At 43.4% G+C, this 21,463-nt stretch overlaps 1 protein-coding gene across 1 annotated transcript in view; it reads right to left on the reverse strand.

Annotated features, from left to right (window-relative positions):
- Etfa (electron transfer flavoprotein subunit alpha) overlaps positions 1–18,043 on the reverse strand; it is a 59,138-nt gene extending 41,095 nt beyond the window's left edge. Inside the window, exons 1-4 of the mRNA XM_036193772.1 lie at positions 17,852–18,043; positions 6,984–7,130; positions 6,060–6,141; positions 5,877–5,959 (exon numbers count right to left, since the gene is read on the reverse strand). Of these exons, the coding sequence (XP_036049665.1) occupies positions 5,877–5,959; positions 6,060–6,141; positions 6,984–7,130; positions 17,852–17,890 (351 nt within the window). The 5' untranslated portion in view covers positions 17,891–18,043. The remainder of the gene's footprint in view (positions 1–5,876; positions 5,960–6,059; positions 6,142–6,983; positions 7,131–17,851) is intronic.
- Between the last annotated feature and the right edge of the window lie 3,420 nt (positions 18,044–21,463).

The following is a 21,463-nucleotide window of genomic DNA, read 5'->3' on the forward strand; positions in this document are numbered from 1 at the left end:
TTTTGAGGTGTCTTTAAAATTAAGTGCCCACCATTACTCTATGTTAAGAGTTATAGAAGATTTACAGTAATAAGAAGCTGGCTCAATTTGATAAATTATGAGATCTACTGCCCTAATAAACATCAAGTACAAAGTGTGACAGTTATGGATCCCTTAATTTAAACAAGAGAAGGAGAAAATATTAGAAGAGTAAAATACTGGAAAAGATTTTATATATTTACTATAAGATATGAAAGAAAAAATTTCAGCAGACATTTCAACCTTTGTCAAGTTCATGTTGCATTAACAAATCAAGCACGGCAGCCTGTGTGTCACACATGAAATAAGCAGCAGAAGAACAAGCACGCATGCTCTTGCTGACACAGGCACATAACAATGTTGTTTGTTTTTGTCTCTTTTTGGGGGGCCTGCCATCCAGCTCCCAAATAAATCATCACACATGGAAGCTTATTCTTAATTATGAATACCCAGCCTTAGCTTGGCTGGTTGCTTTCCTTAACTTTAAATTATCCCATCTACCTTTTGCCTCTGGGCTCTTCCCATTCCCTTACTTCTGCAAATCTTACTTGTAGCTTGCTGTGTAGCTGGGTGGCTGGTCCCCAAAGTCCTTCCCCTCCTCTCTCGTTCCCTGATCCCTCCTCCTACTAGATATATTCTCTGCCTGCCAGCCCCGCCTATTTCTCTCCCGCCTTGCCATTGGCCGTTCAGCTCTTTATTAGACCATCAGGTGTTTTAGACAGGCACAGTAACACAGCTTCACAGAGTTAAACAAATGCAACATAAACAAAAGTAACACACCTTAAAATAATATTGTACAACATAACCATTTAAAGTAAATACATGTATAACTTTGCTCTCAGTAGCCTGCATCCTTAAGCCAGTCAAAATCTCCTTGCATTTCAGTTACCACATTTTATAAGGAGGTGAAAGGGAACCTCCACATGTGGTTACAATTCTACCAGGACTCTAGGGCTCTAAGCAGAAGACAGTCACTTTGTGAAGGCTGAATTTCCATGTTTTCTGAACGAAAGTTCTTTTAGATGATATAAGTAATTTTAAAAGTGAAGCACATTTTATCACACCAATACAAATGCTGATGCCTACAGACACTGGTGTCAGACAAGCTTCTGGCAGCCATGCTTTCACAAAAACACAACAAACCCTCTCTATTCTGTAAAGAGTCTTCCAAACTACCTCGTCATCACCCCCTCATTCCGTACTCTCCCACATGCACACATAATTATATTGCATTAGCTGTGACTAGCATGGATTTCTGTAGTAAAATCATTTTTAATATACATGCTGTATGACTCCTAACTAGGGTTCTAAGCACCCTGAAGGTAGGGAATTGTGCCTTCTATTTCTCTTGTGTTCCTGTCCTGTTTCTACTCAGTGACTTCATATAAAGTAACTACAAGTACTGACAGAATCAACTTCACGACTGTTAGAGTTTCTGAAAGCAGATTCTCATTTTCATTTTGTCATACCTGTACTAGACAGTAATCCTCTTTCAACCACGAATAAAGAACACTGGTCTTCACTACTAAAAATACTGAACAGTACCAACGTTAATTTTCTTCTTTTGTGGATCTTCCTCTCCCACTCTTCCCACATCCCCATTTACACTACCCTTCCACTCCCAGGGGTCTCCTTTCCACTTTCACCCCAATGAGTCCTACAGCCCTCCCCAACTTCCTATCTTTCCTCTTGTGGTCCCCTCTCTACTGTTATAACCTATACCCATAGATATGCACATATAAATCTTAAAAGCTAGGAACTGCTTGCCAGAGAGAGTATACTGTATTTGTTTTTCTGAGTCTGGGTCATCTCAATATAAGAACTTCCTTTTCCTGAAATTTTAATTTTTTTTTACAGCTGTATAGTACCACATTTCCTGTATCCATTTACATGTTGATGGATATCTAGGACATCTATTTCCTTGCTACTGTGAATAATACAACAGTAAGATGTGCAAGTACCTCTGTGGTAGGATATCAGGTTCTTTAGGTATAAGTTCAGGAGTGGTACAGCTGGGTCATATGGTAGTTCTATTTTTAATTCTTTGAGAAATATGATTTCCATAATGGCTGTACTAGTTTACACTTCCCACCAGCAGTAAATAAAGGCTCCTCTTTCCCTACATCCTCACCAGCATTCTCTGTCCTTTATTTTCTTGATGATGGCCACCCTCATGAAGATGAAGTGGAATCTCAAGATTTGTTTTGTTTTGTTTTGTTTTTGTGGTTTTCCTAGACAGGGTTTCTCTGTATAGCCCTAGCTGTCTTGGAACTATGTAGACCAGGCTAGCCTCAAACTCACAGAGTCACATGCTTCTGCCTCCCAAGTGCTGGGATTAAAGGCATGTACCACCACACCTGACTGTATTCTCAGGTTTTAATTTGCACTTTCCTTATGGTGAAGGAAGTTGAATATTTTGACAAGAACTTAGATGTCACCCCAAAGCCATGTATTGAAAGCTTGGTTGCTAGCTGCTAGATGACAGAACCTTTAGGAGATTAAGACCTAGGGCAAGATAGCTGGGAGTGAACCTCAAAGGAGATACTGAAATGCTCACTCCCTTCTTTCTCCCTTTCCCCTCTCTCTGCTTCCTGGCTACTATGAGGTTAGCAATTATGTCTTCTCATGTACTTCTATCATGAGCCAAGACCTCCTAACTCACCACAGGGCCAAAGTGACAGGCTGCATTGACTGAAACCAAGAACCAAAATACATTCTTATTTTGCTCAGGTTTTTGTTTTTTCTTTTCCCCACAGTGACAGAAAGCTTACTCCAGACCTACTTAGAGTCCCCTGTGGAACCCCTCCTATGGACTTGTCCTCATTTCATGTGCACTTGTAGGTCACAGCACCAGTGTCTCTTCGTTGGCTTGCTGTCAAACTCTCATCTTTCACAATAGAGACGTCAAGGTCAGGGAGCTTGGAAACCAAAACACAACAAACACTCACAGTCTCACAGGTGAACTCTCACCAACTAAATTCAAGATTAAACCACCCAAAACAGAAAGAATACTCTCAGAGACAAGATGGTCCACAAAGACTCTTCCATTAATTTAGAGGAGGGTGGTGTAAAAATTTGTAATACCATGTGTTGGCAATTTAACAGTATCTATCAAAATGTTCAAAGCACAATCTTTAAATTCACCTATTTTACTTCTAGAACTCTTCTACAGATATGTCAGCAAAGGTGTACAAAGATGTATGTGCAAGGATGTTTTCCTTGCAGCAAGTGATTGAAAACAACCTGCTGACATTGATTAACACGGATGTTATGCAACCAGAGAGACAGATACATTGTGAGCTAATATTTTCAAGACACTATCAAGCAAAAACTTCTAGTCACAAAATAATAGAAATATGTGCATACATGCACAATCTAAAGACCAATATAAAGAGGTCATTACTAAAGTACACTCTTGAAATAGGAAGAGTTAAATTAAAAATACAAAGGAGGGACTTACATCCTTGTTCTTTATACTACTATATTATATCTAAATTTCTACTAAGAGTTTATTTGTGTACAGCTAATTTTCCTATACTGAGTACTGAACCTAGTACCTTGCACATGTGAGTGAGTAGTCAAGGGTTCTATCTGTAAATCAGTCGTGTGTGTGTGTGTGTGTGTGTGTGTGTGTGTGTGTGTGTGTGGCGCATGCACATAGTGCTCAAATGCATATACATCTGTGTGCATACATGAGGTGGCCAAAGCAGAACCTTCCTCTCTAGGTCTCCATCTTATTGCCTTGAGGCAAGGTCTCTCACTGTAGAGTCCTGGAACCCCCAATTTGGGTAACTGTTGTCTTGCTTGCCGACCTTGACCAGATGTCCTCCCTAAACTGATTCCCTGCCAGTCTCCACCCTCCTGAATGCTTAAGGGAAGTTCCTTGTTTGTGTATCCTGCATTAGGACATAAACAGCTTAGATGTAAGATTGTAAACATCAGTAGGGAACTTCTGCCCTCCAGGGTTCTCCCATTGTGCTGTAAGCCTGTATTTAAGGTTTCCTTCCTCCTTCAATAAACGGCATTCGGCATTCTGCTGACACGAATGACCCGCTGTCTTTCATCCACAGCCCCTTGCTGGGACATGGTAAACAGGTGGTGGTAACATCTCACTAACCAGAAACTGACTATCTGGGCTAGGCCGAGTGTCCAGTGAGCTCACAGTATCCTCCTGTAATCAGCTTCCAGTGTTGGAGTGACAGGCTCATGCAGCCATGCCCTTATATAGGTGCTGGGGACTTGAACTTGGGCCCTCATTCTTACAAAGCAGGTGCTCTTACCTGCTAAGCCATCTCCTAGCCCTCTCTTTTACTTTTTATTTTGAGACAAAGTCTTGCTAAGTTTCCTAGGTAAGCACTGAACTTGCAATCCTACTGTCTCCACATTCTAGGTAACTGAAATTTAGGTAAGCACTGGCTGCTCTTCCAGAGGGCCCAGGTTCAATTCCCAGCACTCATATGGCACTTCACAATTGCCTTGGTTACTTTTCTATTGCCATGACAAAACATCATGACCAAGGCAACTTATTTAAAAAGGCATTTGATTTGAGATTCATGGTTCCATAAGGTTGGAGTCCATGACTATCATGGCAATGGGCTGGCCAGCAAGGTGCTGGAGCAGGAACTGAGAGGTCACATCTCCCTCCACAAGCACATGGCAGAGAACACTAATTGGGAATGGTATGAATTTTCTAAAACCTCAAAGCTCACCCCCAGTGACACACCTCCTAATCCTTCCCAAACAGTTCCACCAACTGAGGACCAAGTATTCAAATATATGAATCTATAGGGGTGATTCTTATTCAAACCATCACAAGTGTCTGTAACTCCAGTCCTAGGGGATCTGATACCCTCTTCTGGCCTCTATGAGCACTACACCCACATGGTGTACACATACATGCAGGAAAAAATGCATAAACATTTTTTTTTAATGAAAACAAAAAGAATAAAAGAAAAGGGAACTAGTGGGGGATTAAATTCCTGAGGCCCCATGCACATATGTCAACACTCCCCTCTAAAGTATACCCCATCCCTTTGTCCTTCCCTCCATGTTACCTTGATATAGATCAACATTACTCATTTGTGATGGTAACTTCTAATTGTCAACTTGACACAATTTAAAATCATCTGTGAAGGGGTCATCCATGGTTACATTAATTGATGTAGGAAGACCCAGTCCACTATGGGCAACACCCATTCCCTGGGTTTGGGTCTTGAAGTGTATAAGAGAAGGGTTGAACACAAGTAAGCATGCATTCATCCTCCTCTCTCTGCTCTTGACTGTGGATGCAATATGACCAGTTGTCTCAAGTTCCTGTCACTGTGTCGCCCTGTCCTGATGGACTGTACCCTGGAATTTTAAGTTGAATAAGCTTTTTCTCCCTTAAAAGTTACTTTTGTCAGGGTGTTTTATCACAGTGCATATGATCAGATTATAGCCGTCTTTAAGAGTATCCCTAACCATATAACAGCCCTTCCCAAATCCCTAGGGTAGACAGACTTAGATTTTCCACTGTGTCCATCAGACATCCAAGTAAATCATCTCTTAACATGCACACACATACACAGAATTCAACTGAACAATAGCATTATCTGGGCCAAATTAGAAAACCTAGAAGTGACAGGTTTAATAAATTATGACAAAATTCTGAAAAAACAGTTAACTCTGTGACAAAATTTAAAGATCTGGAAATGACATTTTAACAGAAAACTGGATAAAATCTTGAAAGAATAAATGCAAATGTTAGCAGTACTCCTCTAGGTATGACCAAGCCAAGACTGGCTATCTAAACAAAGTCTATTACATTTCCGGCCCAGAGAAATCAATACTGTTCAATGAGGTCAGACTCCACTTCTTACCTTTCCAAAAGCAGATGCTCCAGCACAGATGTGTGTGTAATTGAACTGTTTCTGAGTTTCCAAAATCAATGGTGTCAGTTCCTCTGAGAATTAAACACATTTGGTAAAACACATTTCATGCTATTTTCATAATCATATATTCAAACATAACAGACTCTACATCTTCCCACAGGACCACCTCACCTGGAAGAAGGCCTTTGTATGCATCATGCTGGGCCACCAGAACCTTTGCTACACCAGCTACTTTACAGAGATCTTGTACCACCTGTGATAAAGAGACTCAATAATCATCAAGAGGAATGTGATAAAGAAATCCATATAGCCCGAAACTGAATATAGTCTTTAAAATACCAAGTTCATGCAAGGAATTAGAAGTGGTACTAGCATTCTGAACCTGCATTACCACATGCTCTATTTAGTAAAGTACATACTCTCCCAAAAAGAAACATCCTCTCTTATGCCTCCGTCAGGGCCAAGCCCCAGTCACACAGGTGGCAACTCTGACATGGTGGAGGAGAACTGGCCGCTAAAGCTTTTTGAGTCTTCACAGGCACTTGTCTACAAAGCAGCCCAAGGCCAAGGGCACAGACCCTGCAAACCTATTGTAGGATAAATTTTCCCAAGGGTAAGTTTCCAAAGCTGTTACTTAACAACCATGACAAAACCAACATTTTCTATCAGCTGTAATTTGGGAAGAATGAGACTGAGATTTGAATTCTTCTACCAATTAATTAGCACCTCTGATACTTTGCCTAGATTTACCACTTTCAGGAATTAGAAGCAATTAACAAGTATATTCATCAGTACAAAAGGGATCAGCTATTAACCTCTAAGGGAACTCATACTACCATTCTCCTTGGTACCTGATGGCACAAGATGGTGCCAGCAGAACTAAATCAAGCATTCCACCTCATTTTGAAAGACAAAATGCTTCGTGAGCAAACCTTTTGGTTCTTTTTCTACACAAGCAATGGTTGTGACACTGGCCATTTAATGAGGCTTAGAGTCAGTTTGGGTTAGGGTCCTTAGCATCATTCTCTATTACCATCTTTTGCTGTCTCGTGATGGAGATTATATTTGCTATGGCTGACCTTAAAAATCTCTCACCTTGTCACATTTGGTTCCAGCTACTAAGCAGGACACTTCACCTCCAAGACGTCCAGCTGCAGTGATGGTATTTAGAGTAATGGGTGCTAGAGAATCATTTGCATGCTCAGCTATTACCAAGGTACTCTGAAATCGGAGCAATGAGGCCTAAAAGAAAAGGAGAGGAACATTATTGTATTTAAAGTGTATGTGGGCTTTAACGAAAACATTTTTGTATGCTATTCAGTTTTGTAAGTGTACTAATAAAGTACTTCTTCGATAGCATAAATTAAGCTGTGTCTACCTTTATAATATCAATACCCTTACCTAGCAAAACCAAAATGGAAATTTGTTTCTGTGCTGGCTATGTGAATTTGACACACAAACTACAATTATCTGAAAGGAAGGAACCTTAATTGAGAAAATACCTCAATAAGATCTGGCCGTAAGGTATTTTCTTAATTAGTTATTGATGGGGAGGGCCCAGCCCATTGTGGATGGTTCTATCCCTAGGCTGGTGGTCCTGGGTTCTACAAGAAAGCAGGCTGAGCAAGCCTGTATGCAGCACTCCTCCATGGCCTCTGCATCAGCTCCTGCCTCCAGGTTCCTGCTGTGTTGTTTGAGTTCCTGTCCTTTCTTTGATGATGAGCAACAACATAGCACTGTAAGCCAGATAAACCCTTTCCTCCCCAACTTGCTTTTTAGTCATGGTGTTTTCTTGAAGCAAAAGAAACCTTAAGACAGAGCCGGGCGTGGTGTCGGCGCACGCCTTTAATCCCAGCACTTGAGAGGCAGAGGCAGGCAGATGTCTGTGAGTTCGAGGCCAACCTGGTCTACAGAGCGAGATCCAGGACAAGCTCCAAAACTACACAGAGAAACCCAGTCTTGACAAACCAAAAGGAAAAAAAAGATAGTTTCTTTTTTAGTTTTTTGAAACAAGGTTTCTCTGGCCCTGGCCATCCTGGAACTCTCTGTGTAGACCAGGCTGACCTGGGACTCTGAGATCTGCCTGCCTCTGCCTCCTGAGTGCTGGGATTAATGGCATGGGCCACCATCACCTGGCTCAAAAATGCAGGTTTCTTAACATTAAAAACGAACAACAAAATTTATAACAAAACAATTTTCCCACTCTGACCAATAAATAACTGCTTAGATCTATATTTAAAATCTTTAAACACAATATATTAGATGTCAAACTAGGAATTAGACAAATTCTATCACCAATTATATTCAGTTACATAATGAACTTCTACTAAGATATTTTGGGGGAACCATTTAATATCAAAGTAAATGAAGACCTGTTTTTAAAAATGACACAAAAGGCTGGGGATGGCTTCCTGGGTAAAGGTACTTGCCCTATGCCCAAGGTCCTGAGTTCCACCACAAGGACTCACATGGTGGGAGAGCACTGATTCCCACAAGTTGTCTTCTGAATATGGATACTGTGGCATGTGCATACACCTCCCACCAAAAGATGTAATTTTTAAGTTTTAAAGATGACACTAGCAGCAGTGTTGCTGAGATGTCAACTGTTTGAATATGCTACGTTGCTGAACTCCTATCTAGCACAGACTCTCAAACCACCACCATGGACCGTGTAGGATGGCGTAAGAAACTGAGAAAGAGGCACGTGGATCAAATGGCACTGTTGTGTGGCTTCATTTACCATAAACCTTAATTCTAGAATGGTAGTGAAGAAAGCACCGCACAAAGCTGAGCCAGATTTAGAAACTCACAGGGAAGATGGGAATGAAGAGGAGCCAGTGATGGTGCTGTGAGGCTGCTTACATAACCAACGGCCAGGCTCTATAGATCGCTGGGCTATTGTGACGGTTTTTAAGTATTATAAGCAGCATGGAGAAAACATTCCTCCAAACTAAATATCAGCACAACTTCAGGAGACAAGAATGTCTTCTGCTGAAAGGATCCTTCTGGCTGGAATCTGAGCAGGCTTTCTTGGTCTCCATAAGCCAGATTCAGCCCTACTCTCAACAAGATACGTATCCTTCTGCCCCTAAACTATAGCACTTCATCCCCAACCTTCTCCCAGCCCTCTAAATCCCATCTACCTAAAATGAAGCAAAACCAGACAGACATGGGCACATACCACCCACCATCTCCAGAGATCAAAGACCCTAGAGCAAGGCATCCATTAGTAGAAAACTCTCCAAGGTCACATGTCCCCAAGGCTTAGGGAAGTAAGAGGACAGGGCAGCAAATGATGCCAGGGGAAGCTTTGTGGTACTAGCATAAGGCACTTCTTGTCCTTTTCTTTCCTTTTTGTTTACTCAAAGGAAGCAAGGAGCCGGGCAGTGGTGGTGCACACCTTTAATCCCAGCACTTAGGAGGCAGAGCCAGGTGGATCTCTGTGAGTTCGAGGCCAGCCTCGTCTCCAAAGCGAGTTCCAGAAAAGGTGTAAAGCTACAGAGAAACCCTGTCTCAAAAAACCAAAAAAGGGAGCAAGGAAAAGGGAGAAAATTGATACCTTGGTTTCTTGAGGTTTTGTGTTGTTTTGTTTTGAGACAAGCTCTCACAGATATCCTAGGCTAGCCTCAAACTAGTAATCCTCTTGCCTATGCTTCTCAAGTACTAGAATTATTGCAAGTACCAGCAAGCTTCAAAGAAAGTAAGATTGGTTATCACCAAATCACATACCTAGTCATATAAACTACTTCACAACTGAAACTTTTCAGAAAGAATTTCTAATTAAAATCAGGAATTTTTATGCACATTTTAAGATTCTTTTCTTGGGCTGATGAGATGAATCAGCAGGGAAAGACCTAGCCACCTGAGTTTAATCCCTTGAATCCACATAAAAGCTACAAGGGTAGCTGGGTGGTGGTGACACACACCTTTAATCCCAGCACTCTGGAGGCAGAGGCAGGCAGGCAGATCTCTGTGAGTTCAAGGCCAGCCTGGGCTACAGAGTGAGTTCCAGGACAGGCACAAAGCTACACAGAGAAACCCTGTCTCTGTGGGGAGGGGACGACGACGACACCCAACTCCACAATTGTCCTCTGACCTCCACACACACCTCTTCTGGCGTGGAGGCAGTGAGATGGTGCTTGCTGCACAGCCTGGCAACCTAAGTTTGACCCTTAGAACCCACATAAAGGTGGAAAGATAGAACTAACTCCACCAAGTCATCCTCTGGCCACTATATGCATGCCATGACAGACATGCTTCCCGTACTCACATATCACACCCGCACGCATGCACGTTTGTTAATAAATATTAGAAAGCATCCTTTACAATTTTACTCTACAAACTGACCTCTAAAGAACCACTTCAAGCCTAAGTCAGTCATTCTCCAGTACTATTCATCTGAGCCCCAGAAAATAACTGGAATTACTACTTTCTTGAATTTTCCAATAACAAGCACAGCTAAACAAGGTACACAGTTGAAATGTGAGCTCCCACCTAACACTATCTTCCTTATGTGCCTCTGGCAGGAAGTTTATTGAGGAGTCGTCTAGAGAACCACGACTCCCCAAAATCAAGGAGTGGGACTGGACAATGGGTTAAACTGAACTGCACTATTGCCTAGATATGCAACAAAATGCAGGGGAGCCCTAACACCAGTAGGCCCTGAGATCTGGGGAGTAAAGAAAGGGGCTGTAGATTCTCCTTTTTAGACTGTGTCCTGGTATTCTAGGACTTCTCCCTAAGTCCCAGGACCTCATTGGTGTGTTCTGCATTACTGTTTCATTTATTATTTGTTTATTTATTTGAGGGTTTCTTTTATGTAGCTCTGGCTGTTCTGGAACTCACTATGTAGACCAGGCTAGCCTCAAATTCACAAGAGATCTGCCTGCCTCTGCCTTCCAAATGCTGAGATAGATTCAAAGGCATGTGCCACCACACCCAGCTCCCCATGTTTTTTTAAATAGTTTTAAATAATCAAATTAATGTGACAGATATTTTGTTTCTACTTCAGCTCCAGAAACACCATATTAAAAATAAACACATGTTAACACACGACATGAACAGAATCAAAATAATGGTAAGGTGATTGATTTAAAACAAAAAAAACTAAAAAAAAAAAAAAAAAAAATTTAAAAATTTTTAAAAAAGAACATTTTATTTTTAGGTATATTTATTTTATGTGTATAAGTGTTTTGTCTGCATGTATGTATGTGCAATACCTGAAACCCATAGAGCTCAGAGAAATCTATCAGATCCCCTGGAACTGGAGTTATGGATGGCTGTGAGCCACCATGTAGGTGCTGGGACTCCAGTGCTCTTAACCACTGAGGTATCTCTTCAGGTCTTTTTTTTTTTTTTTAGTATTTACTTTGTGTGTGCATGCACACACACATATCGCAGTGAGCATGTGGAGATCAGAGTATAACCTATGTGGTTTAGTTCTCTCCACCATGTGGATTCCAGGGACCCATCAAACTCAGATTGTCAAGCTTGAAGGCAAGCAAAGGCAAGCACTTCTACCCACTGAGCCATCTCAATGGCCTACATTTTTAATCTACGAAAAATCTTAGCTGGGTGAGACAGCCCTGGAATCTTAGCTCCTAAGGAATCTAAAATAGGAAGATCACAAATTCAAGGCCAGCCTGGTCTACAAAGTGAGAACCTGTCTCAAAATAAAAAGTAAAAAGATCTTGGAACTCTCATCCAATAACTGATGGAAGAAGGAAAAAAAAAGTAAAAAGAGAGCAGGTATAAAGTTCTGTGGTAGATCAGTTGCCTAATAACCCCAGTACCACAAGTAATACAAATATAGAAGATTAGAGAAAAAAACCATCATTTTTATTATTGTATAATAAAATTAGTAAACTTCAGTTTACTAAGACTTTGTAATACTCTTTTTAGACTTTCTCCAGCCACCAAAGGATTTTATGCTCCCCAAATACCCATTCACTCTTCTTAAATGATCCCACTTAATGTGATTAGCATATATCTTCTCCAGACTACTTGCACCAAACTGGCAGGGACTAGGCCCATCTTGCTTTCCACTATGAATTCTGCATCTACTTTTGTGCCTGGCACATAAGTGGCCTCAATGAACACTGAGACTAAATGAAAAGGTTCCCCAAAGTATCTAAAACCTGAAAGCAACAGTTCCTGGACCATCTGTGGGCTAACCACTATTAGTTACTATTCTTACCGCAGTGACCTGGAAGAAGTAACCTAAGGAAAGGAGGGTTTGCTCGGCTCTCTGGCTTAAGGTCACGGCTGCTGGGACACCTTACTGGAACAGAAGAGAGACATGAATGCTGGTGCTGTGGTTTCCTCCTTCTCGCTGTATATTCCACTTAGAACCTCAGCCCATGGGATGCTGCCACCACTTTCATGGCTGCCTCATGTTAAACAACTCTGTGAACACATTCACAGACAAACCCAAAGATGTGCTTGTTAATGCGCTACCCTAAGTGGGTTTTCTGTTCGTTTGTTTTTAAGGGTCTCATTATGTAGCCCGGATGGCATAGAATTCAATACGTAGAGAAGGTTGACCTCCAACTCTTGAGATCTGTGTTCTGCTTCCTGAATGCTGGGATCAAAGATTTGTGTTACCACACTGGGCTCCCTAATCCAATCAAGTTGACAATCCAATTGGTCATCAGGAGCATCAAAGCACACGTAAAGAAGGCTACGCAGGCAGTACATAACTTGCTAAGTCATTGACATAGATAACCCACCATGCTTCTTGGGAATTTATCCAGACTATAGAAAGCTGACTGGTCTTTTAACAAGCAACATGCTTTAAAGAGGTCATCGCCTTCCCTATACCCTTAGAGAGCCAAACATAAAAACATCACTCACAGCAAGCTGGTTTTCATTGCTACCACAGCACTGAAGCCCATCTTAAGCCACGGACACATTAGCCCAGCATACACATTTCAGTCCTTCTATTATTCAAACTCATCACTGACCCTGATTGTGTTTCTCAGTTTCTTTGCATTCCATTACTGCAACTGCATGGTCTAGTACAAACTAGCAGATGTTACATTACACACTTTACTACCCCAACAAAACTACTCACATTCAAAGTAGCAAGAGCTCTGTTAACCTATTTCTCCCCTAACTACTTTAAGAAAGTAAATGGGATGAGGACATAGGGGACAGATATGGAGGGGTGGAAGAAAAGAGTAAGACTTTGTTTTGGTTTTGCTTCTTAAACTAAAAGAACAAACAGAAAACAAGAAAATAGCAGGAATAAGCTATAAAATCTTGCCAAATACTATTTAAAGGGATTAAATAATATATAATTAAAGTCTCCTGTCCCCATTTTAACATATTTTGTCATAATAAAATGTATATTACATTTCTGTACTTAAACTACTTTAACCTCTGTAGTAATAAAACATAGCAGCTTTTAACCATGACTAGAAATGTCATATGACATTGATTATAATATTAAAAACAGTCAATTTACTTCACTTTAAAAACAGACAAGACTCTTAGTAGACACATTGGCAGGCAGCATAATTTTAATGAAATCACTTTATGCAATAAATTTTGTTTCAGAATCACACAGAATTGGCTCTCTTCTTTTAAATGAAATTTAAATTTGCATGTGAAACACAGAGTTCAGTATCATTCATCAAGGTTGGACAATGGGCTCTGAAAAATGTCCTGTCCTTAATAGTTCACAGCTTCTCAATCATGACAGATAATCCTTCCTGTCTGCCAAGAAACAAGAACATGCAAATGACCTAAAAGTGTTGCTTCACTTACTACATACAATTTCTTTTGGATCCTACTAATCAACAAAAATTTTAAAAACAAATCAATAAAATAAACTCAGGGTCAGGTAAAAACCTGGCTCAAGGAAATCTCCCAGGAATTTACAAGGATGCCCAGCTAAGACACTTAGCAATAGTGGATATGCAGCCTGAACTGGCCATCTCCTGTGACCAGGCAAGACTTCAAGTGGAAGAAGTGGGACACCAACCCAGCCACATAACCTTCGCCCTACATACAGTCTGTCCTGCCTAGGGGATGTGCTGGAGTAAGGGTGGTCTAGAGATTGACAGAGTGGCCAAACCAATGACAGGTCTAGGCTAAAACCTGTGACAAGACAGTAAGCCACCCTTGACACTGCCTGGAGCACCAGAACCCACAGGCTGGATGACCAAGAGGCCTAGGATAGAACCAAACATGACTGTTGGAAAAACAAGTCAATGTGATGATGCCTAACGATATTCTGTTGTACTCATAGGTTGGTGCCTAGTCCAACTGTCATCAGAGAGACTTCATTCAGCAACTGGTGAAAACAGATGTATACCCACAGCCAAACATTAGGCAGAGCTCAGGCAATCCTGCAAAGGAGGGGAAGGACTGTAGGAGCTAGAGGGGTCAAGGACACCACAAGAAAACCCACACAATCAACTAACCTGGGCTAATGGGGGCTCACAGAGACTGAACTGACAATCAGGGAGCCTGCATGATACTGAACTAGGCACTCTGCACATATGATTTAGCTGTGCAGCTTGGTCCTTTTGTGAGACTCCTAACAGAGGGAGCATGGGCTGTCTCTGACTTTTACTGGCTTTTGAGACCCTCTTCCTCATACTGGGTCACCTTACCCAGCCTTAATACATGGGCAAGTGCTTAATCTTACTGCAACTTCATATGCCATGTTTTGTTGATATCCATGAACAGAAATGGACATCTTTGCCCTTTCCTGAACAGAAATGGAGGGGGAATGGATTGGGGGGTGAGCACAGAGAGGAGTAGAGGGAGGGACTGGGAGGAGAGGAGGGAAAGGAAACTGTGGCTGGGCTGTACAATTAATAAATAACAATAATTCATACTAATAATTCAGCAAGAACACTAACTACAAATCCTTGACTATTTTCCTCTGAGTGTGCTCTCTAGCTCTATAACTACAGCTATATATACAAAATTACCTTCACTGATGGGTGCCATAACATAGTGACTAGAACACCAATATTTGATAGGCAGAGACAGGAGGATTACCATGAGTTTCAGGCTAGCCTAGTCTAGACAAGACCTTACCTCAAAAAGACAAAATAAACAAAAACACCTTTGTTAACAGATGACTTTAAGGACACTACTCAGTGACATTAATTGGCCAAAACTGAAACGGCTTTGATAGTACATCTGCCATTAGTAAAAATATGTATTTAGATTTTTTTCAAAGAAATCACAGATAGCTAGAGGTTTTGTTTTTGTTTGCTTTTTTAAAGAGTAGGACCTGCAGAGTGCTCAGTGGATAAAGTACTTGCCAAGCAAGTGTGAAGAACAGAGTTTGAATCCCCAGAACCCATGTTTAAAAAAAAAAAAAAAAAAAGAAAAAGAAAAGGCAGCTATACTGGCTGCCTGTAATCCCAGATGTCAGGGCAACCTCGATAGCTGGGCTACTCAACTCCTGCACACTACACATACACATACATACATATACACATACACACACATATACACACATATACACACACATACACACACATACACACACACACACACACACACACACACACACATCACATACACAAACATACAAAAAAAACAAGAGCAAAGATTTGAGATAAACTATTCTGGTTTATAGTATCATAAATTTATATAAATAATAACCAGATTAAATTGGTCCCCACTTTATAAATATGGAAAGAACCAAACATCAAAATAAGGGTGATAAGAATTATAACCTATTAAGGATCCCTGGGTCTGCACATATATAAACAGGCAAGGGAAGGTTCTTCCTTAGCATAGAATGCTAAGTAATAAATGAAGGAATCATGGATTAGAAAAAAATCACCATTTTGTATCAAGTATTATTTCTCAATTAAAAATCAAGTGCTAAAACTAGTGAAAGTGAAAAAAAACAAGAGCTTTATATAGTCTCCATCTTTGTAATCAGTTAAAAATTACTGAGGACATTGGGAAAAGCTGGCAAACTACTTATCACCTAAGTCAGTAAGGTTAAGATCTTCACTAATGGACAAACTAGTGTTGTTCACCTCACAGTACAATGTACACAGAGCACAAATCACATGCTAACCCTGCAAAGATACAGGAGGTAGTCATGAGGGAAATGTCAGACACAACTAAAGTGGGTAAGTCTACAAAACAGAAGGCCTGTGCTCTATACAAATGTCAATGTCATAAAAGCCAAACTGAAAAGCTGACAGAGGCACTGGGTACCTTAGAAGTGGGGGGGGGGGGGGGGGGGAGGGTGCTTTACAGGACAGGAAGACAAGGCAACTTTCATGTGAATGTCTGGTAAGAAAGTGGTACTATATAACACTGCTAAACTTCATGATTTTGCCAGTTATATTCTCATTAGGAAGTGAACCTCCTTGGTGATTTATTTGCCTGGTTTTGTTGTACCCTGACTCTAACAGAAGGCATGGGGTCTACTACAGAGTGAATTCCTAAGCCTCATCCTTATAAAATACCTAGGGAACCATTTAGAATTAAAGGCTATGTCTAAACAATGTGTTATGTACAGTGAGAGATAAAACAAACTGGTCAACTGTTAAGAGTTGTTGGAATTCAAGGAAGTTCTGTGTTTTTTTTTTTTCTTTCTTTCTTTCTTTTTTTAACTATTCTGGCTGCTTTTCTGTAAACTTAAATTTATTTTAAAATTTAAAGAGGTAATTATGTGATTTGTGTGTCCATTTGAGTGTGTTCCCACCATTTGTTTTGTGCTTGCAATTCAAATCTTCAAACTATTCTTAATGACCTCAGAGACACTATCTACTAAGCTTGACTTCTAATTTTAAAAATAAGCCAAGGTCACAATTCTTGGCAAATCACAACAAAGGTTTGGCAATGCTGCCTATGTATGAACACTGGATTTTTCCCCACTACTAACTCTACAAAATTACCAAGTCCTAAATTCTCCTTACCACAATTATGCTGGGCATAAAACCTATCCATATTATTGCCTTCCAAGTACTGTATAGGTCTTCCAGTCAGGTTCTGGGGCTTGGAATTTCCCCCAAACATGGTTTTCACTTATTTATTGACTCTCATAAGGAAAGGGGGTTAAAAAATCTCGGAGAAGACGAACTAGGAACCTGAAGGATGTGTTTTAATTTTTTACAGGAAGCTGCAACGTTTTATGGAACAAGACAGGGGCACCAAAAAAATAAAAATGAAATAAAATAAAAAGTCTTCAAACTCCCAAAAGCCCACAAGTTGTGTTCCAGAGAGAAAAATCCCAGTGGTGATTGAGGGGAAAGGCACTAAAATAAAACAAATAACTGGGCAGAAAGGTTGCAAGGGGTCTGGATAATTTCTAGCACAAGGCGGACGGTCTCGTTTCTCTAACAACCTAAATTGTAAATTAGAAAACCTACAAGCTCCTTAAGTTACTGACTTAGAATTGGTCAGCCTCCATCGGCTGAGCCCTCACAGCTCTCAGACAAGAAATGGTTTTCCTCTGTAAGCCCTAAGAAAACAGACAAGTGCTAAACTTTGGCACCACGGAGGAGGGAAATAAAAAAACAAAACAAAACTGAAAATTGGCCACTACCAACTGTTCCTGGCTACTGAGCCCCTCCACGCAGCCCTGGCCCACCAGCCAAGCAGCAGAGCACGCCTGGGCATGGGCGCCGCCCCCTCCGCCCCTGCCCTTGACAGTGGGCGTCCGGGGTTTCGAACTCTTCCCGGAGAGGCTCCCTGGGGACGCAGCTCTCCCCTCCAGGCGCGAGAACCCAGCAGCCCCGAAGTGCTGCTCTAAAGCCAGGGTCGTGGGAACCCCGGCTGGAGGGGGAGGGGGAGGGGGAGGGGGAGGGCGACCCGGAAGAGGTCAAGGGCGGAGGCTGCAGAACTTTGACCCGAGTCTCAGGCACCTCACGGCCTGTCTATCTACCGGGCTGATGGGAGCCCGTGACCTTCGCCGGACAGGGTCGGCAGGCTGCGGCTCGGAGGTCACCGGCTCGGCCCTCCCCGTCGGGACTCACCGCCCGCCGGAGCTGCCCAGGCGCCGCTGCACGGAACATTGTCTCTGTTCTAGTCAGCCCAGCTGTACCCTCGGCCTCAGCGAACCGGAGCGCGCGGGAGCCGCCGCCGCCGCCGCCGCCGCCGGAGACCCGAACGCTCGCGAGACGCGAGAACGAGAGCGGACAGCCCCGGCCGGGAATGCGGGATCGTGCTTCCCGCTGGCTCATTGGGCGGCCACGCAGCCAATGAGGAAAGCGGAAAGTTAGAGGCGGGACTTGGGAGTAGGGCAAAGGTAAAGGTGTGCGCTGCGGACTCGCTCGCTCGCCGTGCCGCCCGCCGCCGCCGCCGCCGCCGCCGCCGCCGGTTGTTAGGAGCGTCAGGTCTCCGACTGTCTCCGACCTACCGTGGTGACGTTGTCTGCACGACCTGGCCAGCTGTCCGCAGCTTTCCATCCGTGAAGAAGACCCCCCACCCCCCCCCCATTCATTCTTTCCCTCGCTCATTTATTCACACCATCCGCTCTGCACCTGTAATGTGCCAAACACAGTCTCGGGCGAGGAGAATTTAAACGTGCATTGGGTGTCCTGCCCTGGGCACCTTACAGGACTCTGGGAAAACATGCGAACCAAACCAAAACAAAAAGCTGTTATAAATGATATAAATAAATACACCGTTGTAGCAACAGCAGGGAAGGGTCCGTTGAGGTGGTGATACTTGAGCCAGATTCTAGAGGGAAATGTGGGTACTGGGAGGGCTCTGATGGGAAGACCCCTGCACAGGCTTGTGTGTGCTGCTCGCAGGAGGAGGCTGCGTGGCTGGAGGTGGGCCTCGCCAGCACGCCGGGGCCAGGTTCCAGTGAGGTATAACACGAAGCCCACCCCACCCTGATCTCCCCACTCTCCGCTCTCCTTGGGCAGCTCCACTTTCAACCCTGGCTGGCATCAATGCCCAAGGCTGTTAAAATCTCTCTCGCTCTTTGGATCGACCAATCTGCCTTCTGGACTTCTCAAGATGTCCCTCAAAACTCAAGCCCTACCTCACAGGGGTGTATTTCACCTCTAAGAGCTTGCTCACGTAGTATTTCTTCACTAAGGTCTTCCCCGAGACCCCCTGCAATAAATCTTTATGTTCCTCACTTTCCTGGTTTTGTGAACCAGGCTAGAACTCATCTTATACAAGACCACCCATGTGGGGGACTGGGACTGTGCCCACCCTGTGAAGCTATCCCATTGAGGAACCACGATCACTTTCTCCTTGTAACGCAACCCCCAACCGGGCTCAAATCTAAGTCCTATTGAAAGAAGAGAAAAGAGTCGTTTAAGTACAAACAAACAAACAAAAAGTATTTTTATTGGAAAAATATTTTGAGACATGAGCTACCTCCTTCCTGTCTCCATGACAAGGCAAAACACTAAAGAGGAGAGAATCTTCCCTCCCCTCCCCCATGGGATGGCTCTGGCACATCCCAGGCTCCAGTGAATCAGCAGCAGCCGTGCCCAGCAGAGGCACAATGCCCATGGGGCATGAGGGTTCCTGGCAGTGCAAAGGGAGACAGAGAAAATGGCCCACGTCTGTAACAAATAACCAGACTCGCTGTAACAAATAACCAGACTCGCTGTGAAGACAGGAAGAATGTCCTTGAAGAGCTTCAGGGGGAGGGTACAGATAGATATGCATCTACATTTACATGTATGTCAAGTTCCAGAGACGTGTGTATGTGAAAGATTGATGTTCTGGCAATGTTCCCTATAAGTGTTTGAAAGCTTTTCTTTCCTACTCTGTTATGAGATGCTTTGGAGGCAGAGGGCATAATTTCCGATAGCTGGCTTCTATATGGCTGCCTGCTGTGTGCAGAAATAACTGTACAAAGAACAAAGGAAGACAGAGAAGGAGAGAGGAGGAAGAGCCGCCTTCAGCCAGTCCTTGAAGACTGCTCATGTAGCTACAGCTCTCCCAGGATTCCGGGTGGAAACAAGAGGTTAGTGGGACAATCTGCCGCTTGCCTGGGAGCCACCCTTAATGCTCACTGTCTCCTCTGCCAGCGTCTCCACTGAGCTCGAGCTAACTGGCTGCCTCATCTGTTGAAGACCGGAGTCCCTGGCCACCAGGTCTTTCTCGAGCCAGGGTTACTGTATTGTGTTCAGTGCCTCTTAGAGCACTGCTAGTCAAGATGGGGGCTTTCCTTCCTGACTTCTGGGCCCTGCACATAAGTGCTCTGAGTCCCCAGATGACCGTTGTAGTTCAATCGGACCTGTCAGGTCTAAAGGAAAGTCAGGACCAATGCTAACTGTGGTGCCTATCAGCACCCCCAAGTGTCTGCTGGCCTCCAGGCTCACTCAGCTCTCAGTTCTTCTCCCTCTTCCCCCTCCCCCATTAAAGTTCTCCAGCTTTCCTTTCGCCCGGTGGCTCATTCCTATATAACCCTGGCATTTTGGCCAGGTGCCCTCTTGGCACTCCTTGGTTCTCTTTGCCCCCCCTGCTGCTCCCCCTTCTCCTCCTCCTCCTCCTCCTCCTCCTCCTCCTCCTTCTCCTCCTCTCTCCATCATCCCTGCCCCCATGGCCCAGTTCAGTCTGGCCATGTTTAGTCTGTTACTTTCTCTCCCTGCTCTGGGCTCTTCCAGATGCCTCTGGCTGTACTCTGATATCTACACTAAAAACCTTCCCCTCAACCATACCTTGGAGCAGACATGTCCTCACTTGATACATCTGGTGCCAAAATGGCAGGGTTACATAGGAATGAGCTGTTGGGGAAGGGAAGCCCAGGAGCTGGACAAGTTTAGGGTAAGAAGAGCTGAGAGCAGCCACAGGTGCTGGCTGAGTGAGCCTGGAGGCCAGCAGACACTTGGGGGTGCTGATAGGCACCCCAGTTAGCTATTGGTCCTGACTTTCCTTTGGACCTGACGGGATTTGTTGTTGTTGTTGTTGTTGTTTGTTTGTTGAGACAGGGTTTATCTGTGTAGCCCTGGCTGTCCTGAATCTCCCTCTGTAGACCAAGCTGGCCTTCAACTCAGGTCCGCCTGCCTCTCCTCTGCCTCCTGAGGCTGGGATTGAAGTCGTGCACCATCACCAGGGAAGTTCAACAGGACTCTTGCTGAGTCATCTGGTAGAAGATCCCCTTTCAGAGATAAAGACCTCTAACCCTGTAGGGCCCAGGGTCACAACACCTTTGATTCAAGAGATACTTGACATTCTGAAAGATGTACCCCAGTCCCTGTAAAGTCCTGCCTACAAGCTCTGCTTTAAGTGGTCCTCAGCAGGCCATTCTACTTATCTATCAAAATGGCAGCATCTTGGTGACAGTGTGATCTGGGATCCAGTAATCCTCGACTCATTTCTGTGGCCACTGCAGGAAGTGATAACAAGCTCAGCTGGCTCCCTCCTTCTCATGCTCATTCTGACTGGGCCACCAGCCCATGGAGGAGTGCTGGCCTCGTTCAGGGTGGGCCTTCACCCTTTAGTTAACCTCTCTGGAAACTCCCTCACAGACTTGCCCTGAGGTATATCTTCCAGGTGATTCTAAATCCAGTCAAGTGGACAACAAAGATTGAGCACCACAAGTAACTACCCCAGCCTTTGCAAGTGACATCCATGCTGTTAGGCTCCTGCTGCCACTCTCTGCCACTGTGAGCATG

This window comes from Onychomys torridus, chromosome 7 (assembly GCF_903995425.1).
Source record: "Onychomys torridus chromosome 7, mOncTor1.1, whole genome shotgun sequence".
Lineage (NCBI taxonomy): Eukaryota > Metazoa > Chordata > Mammalia > Rodentia > Cricetidae > Onychomys > Onychomys torridus.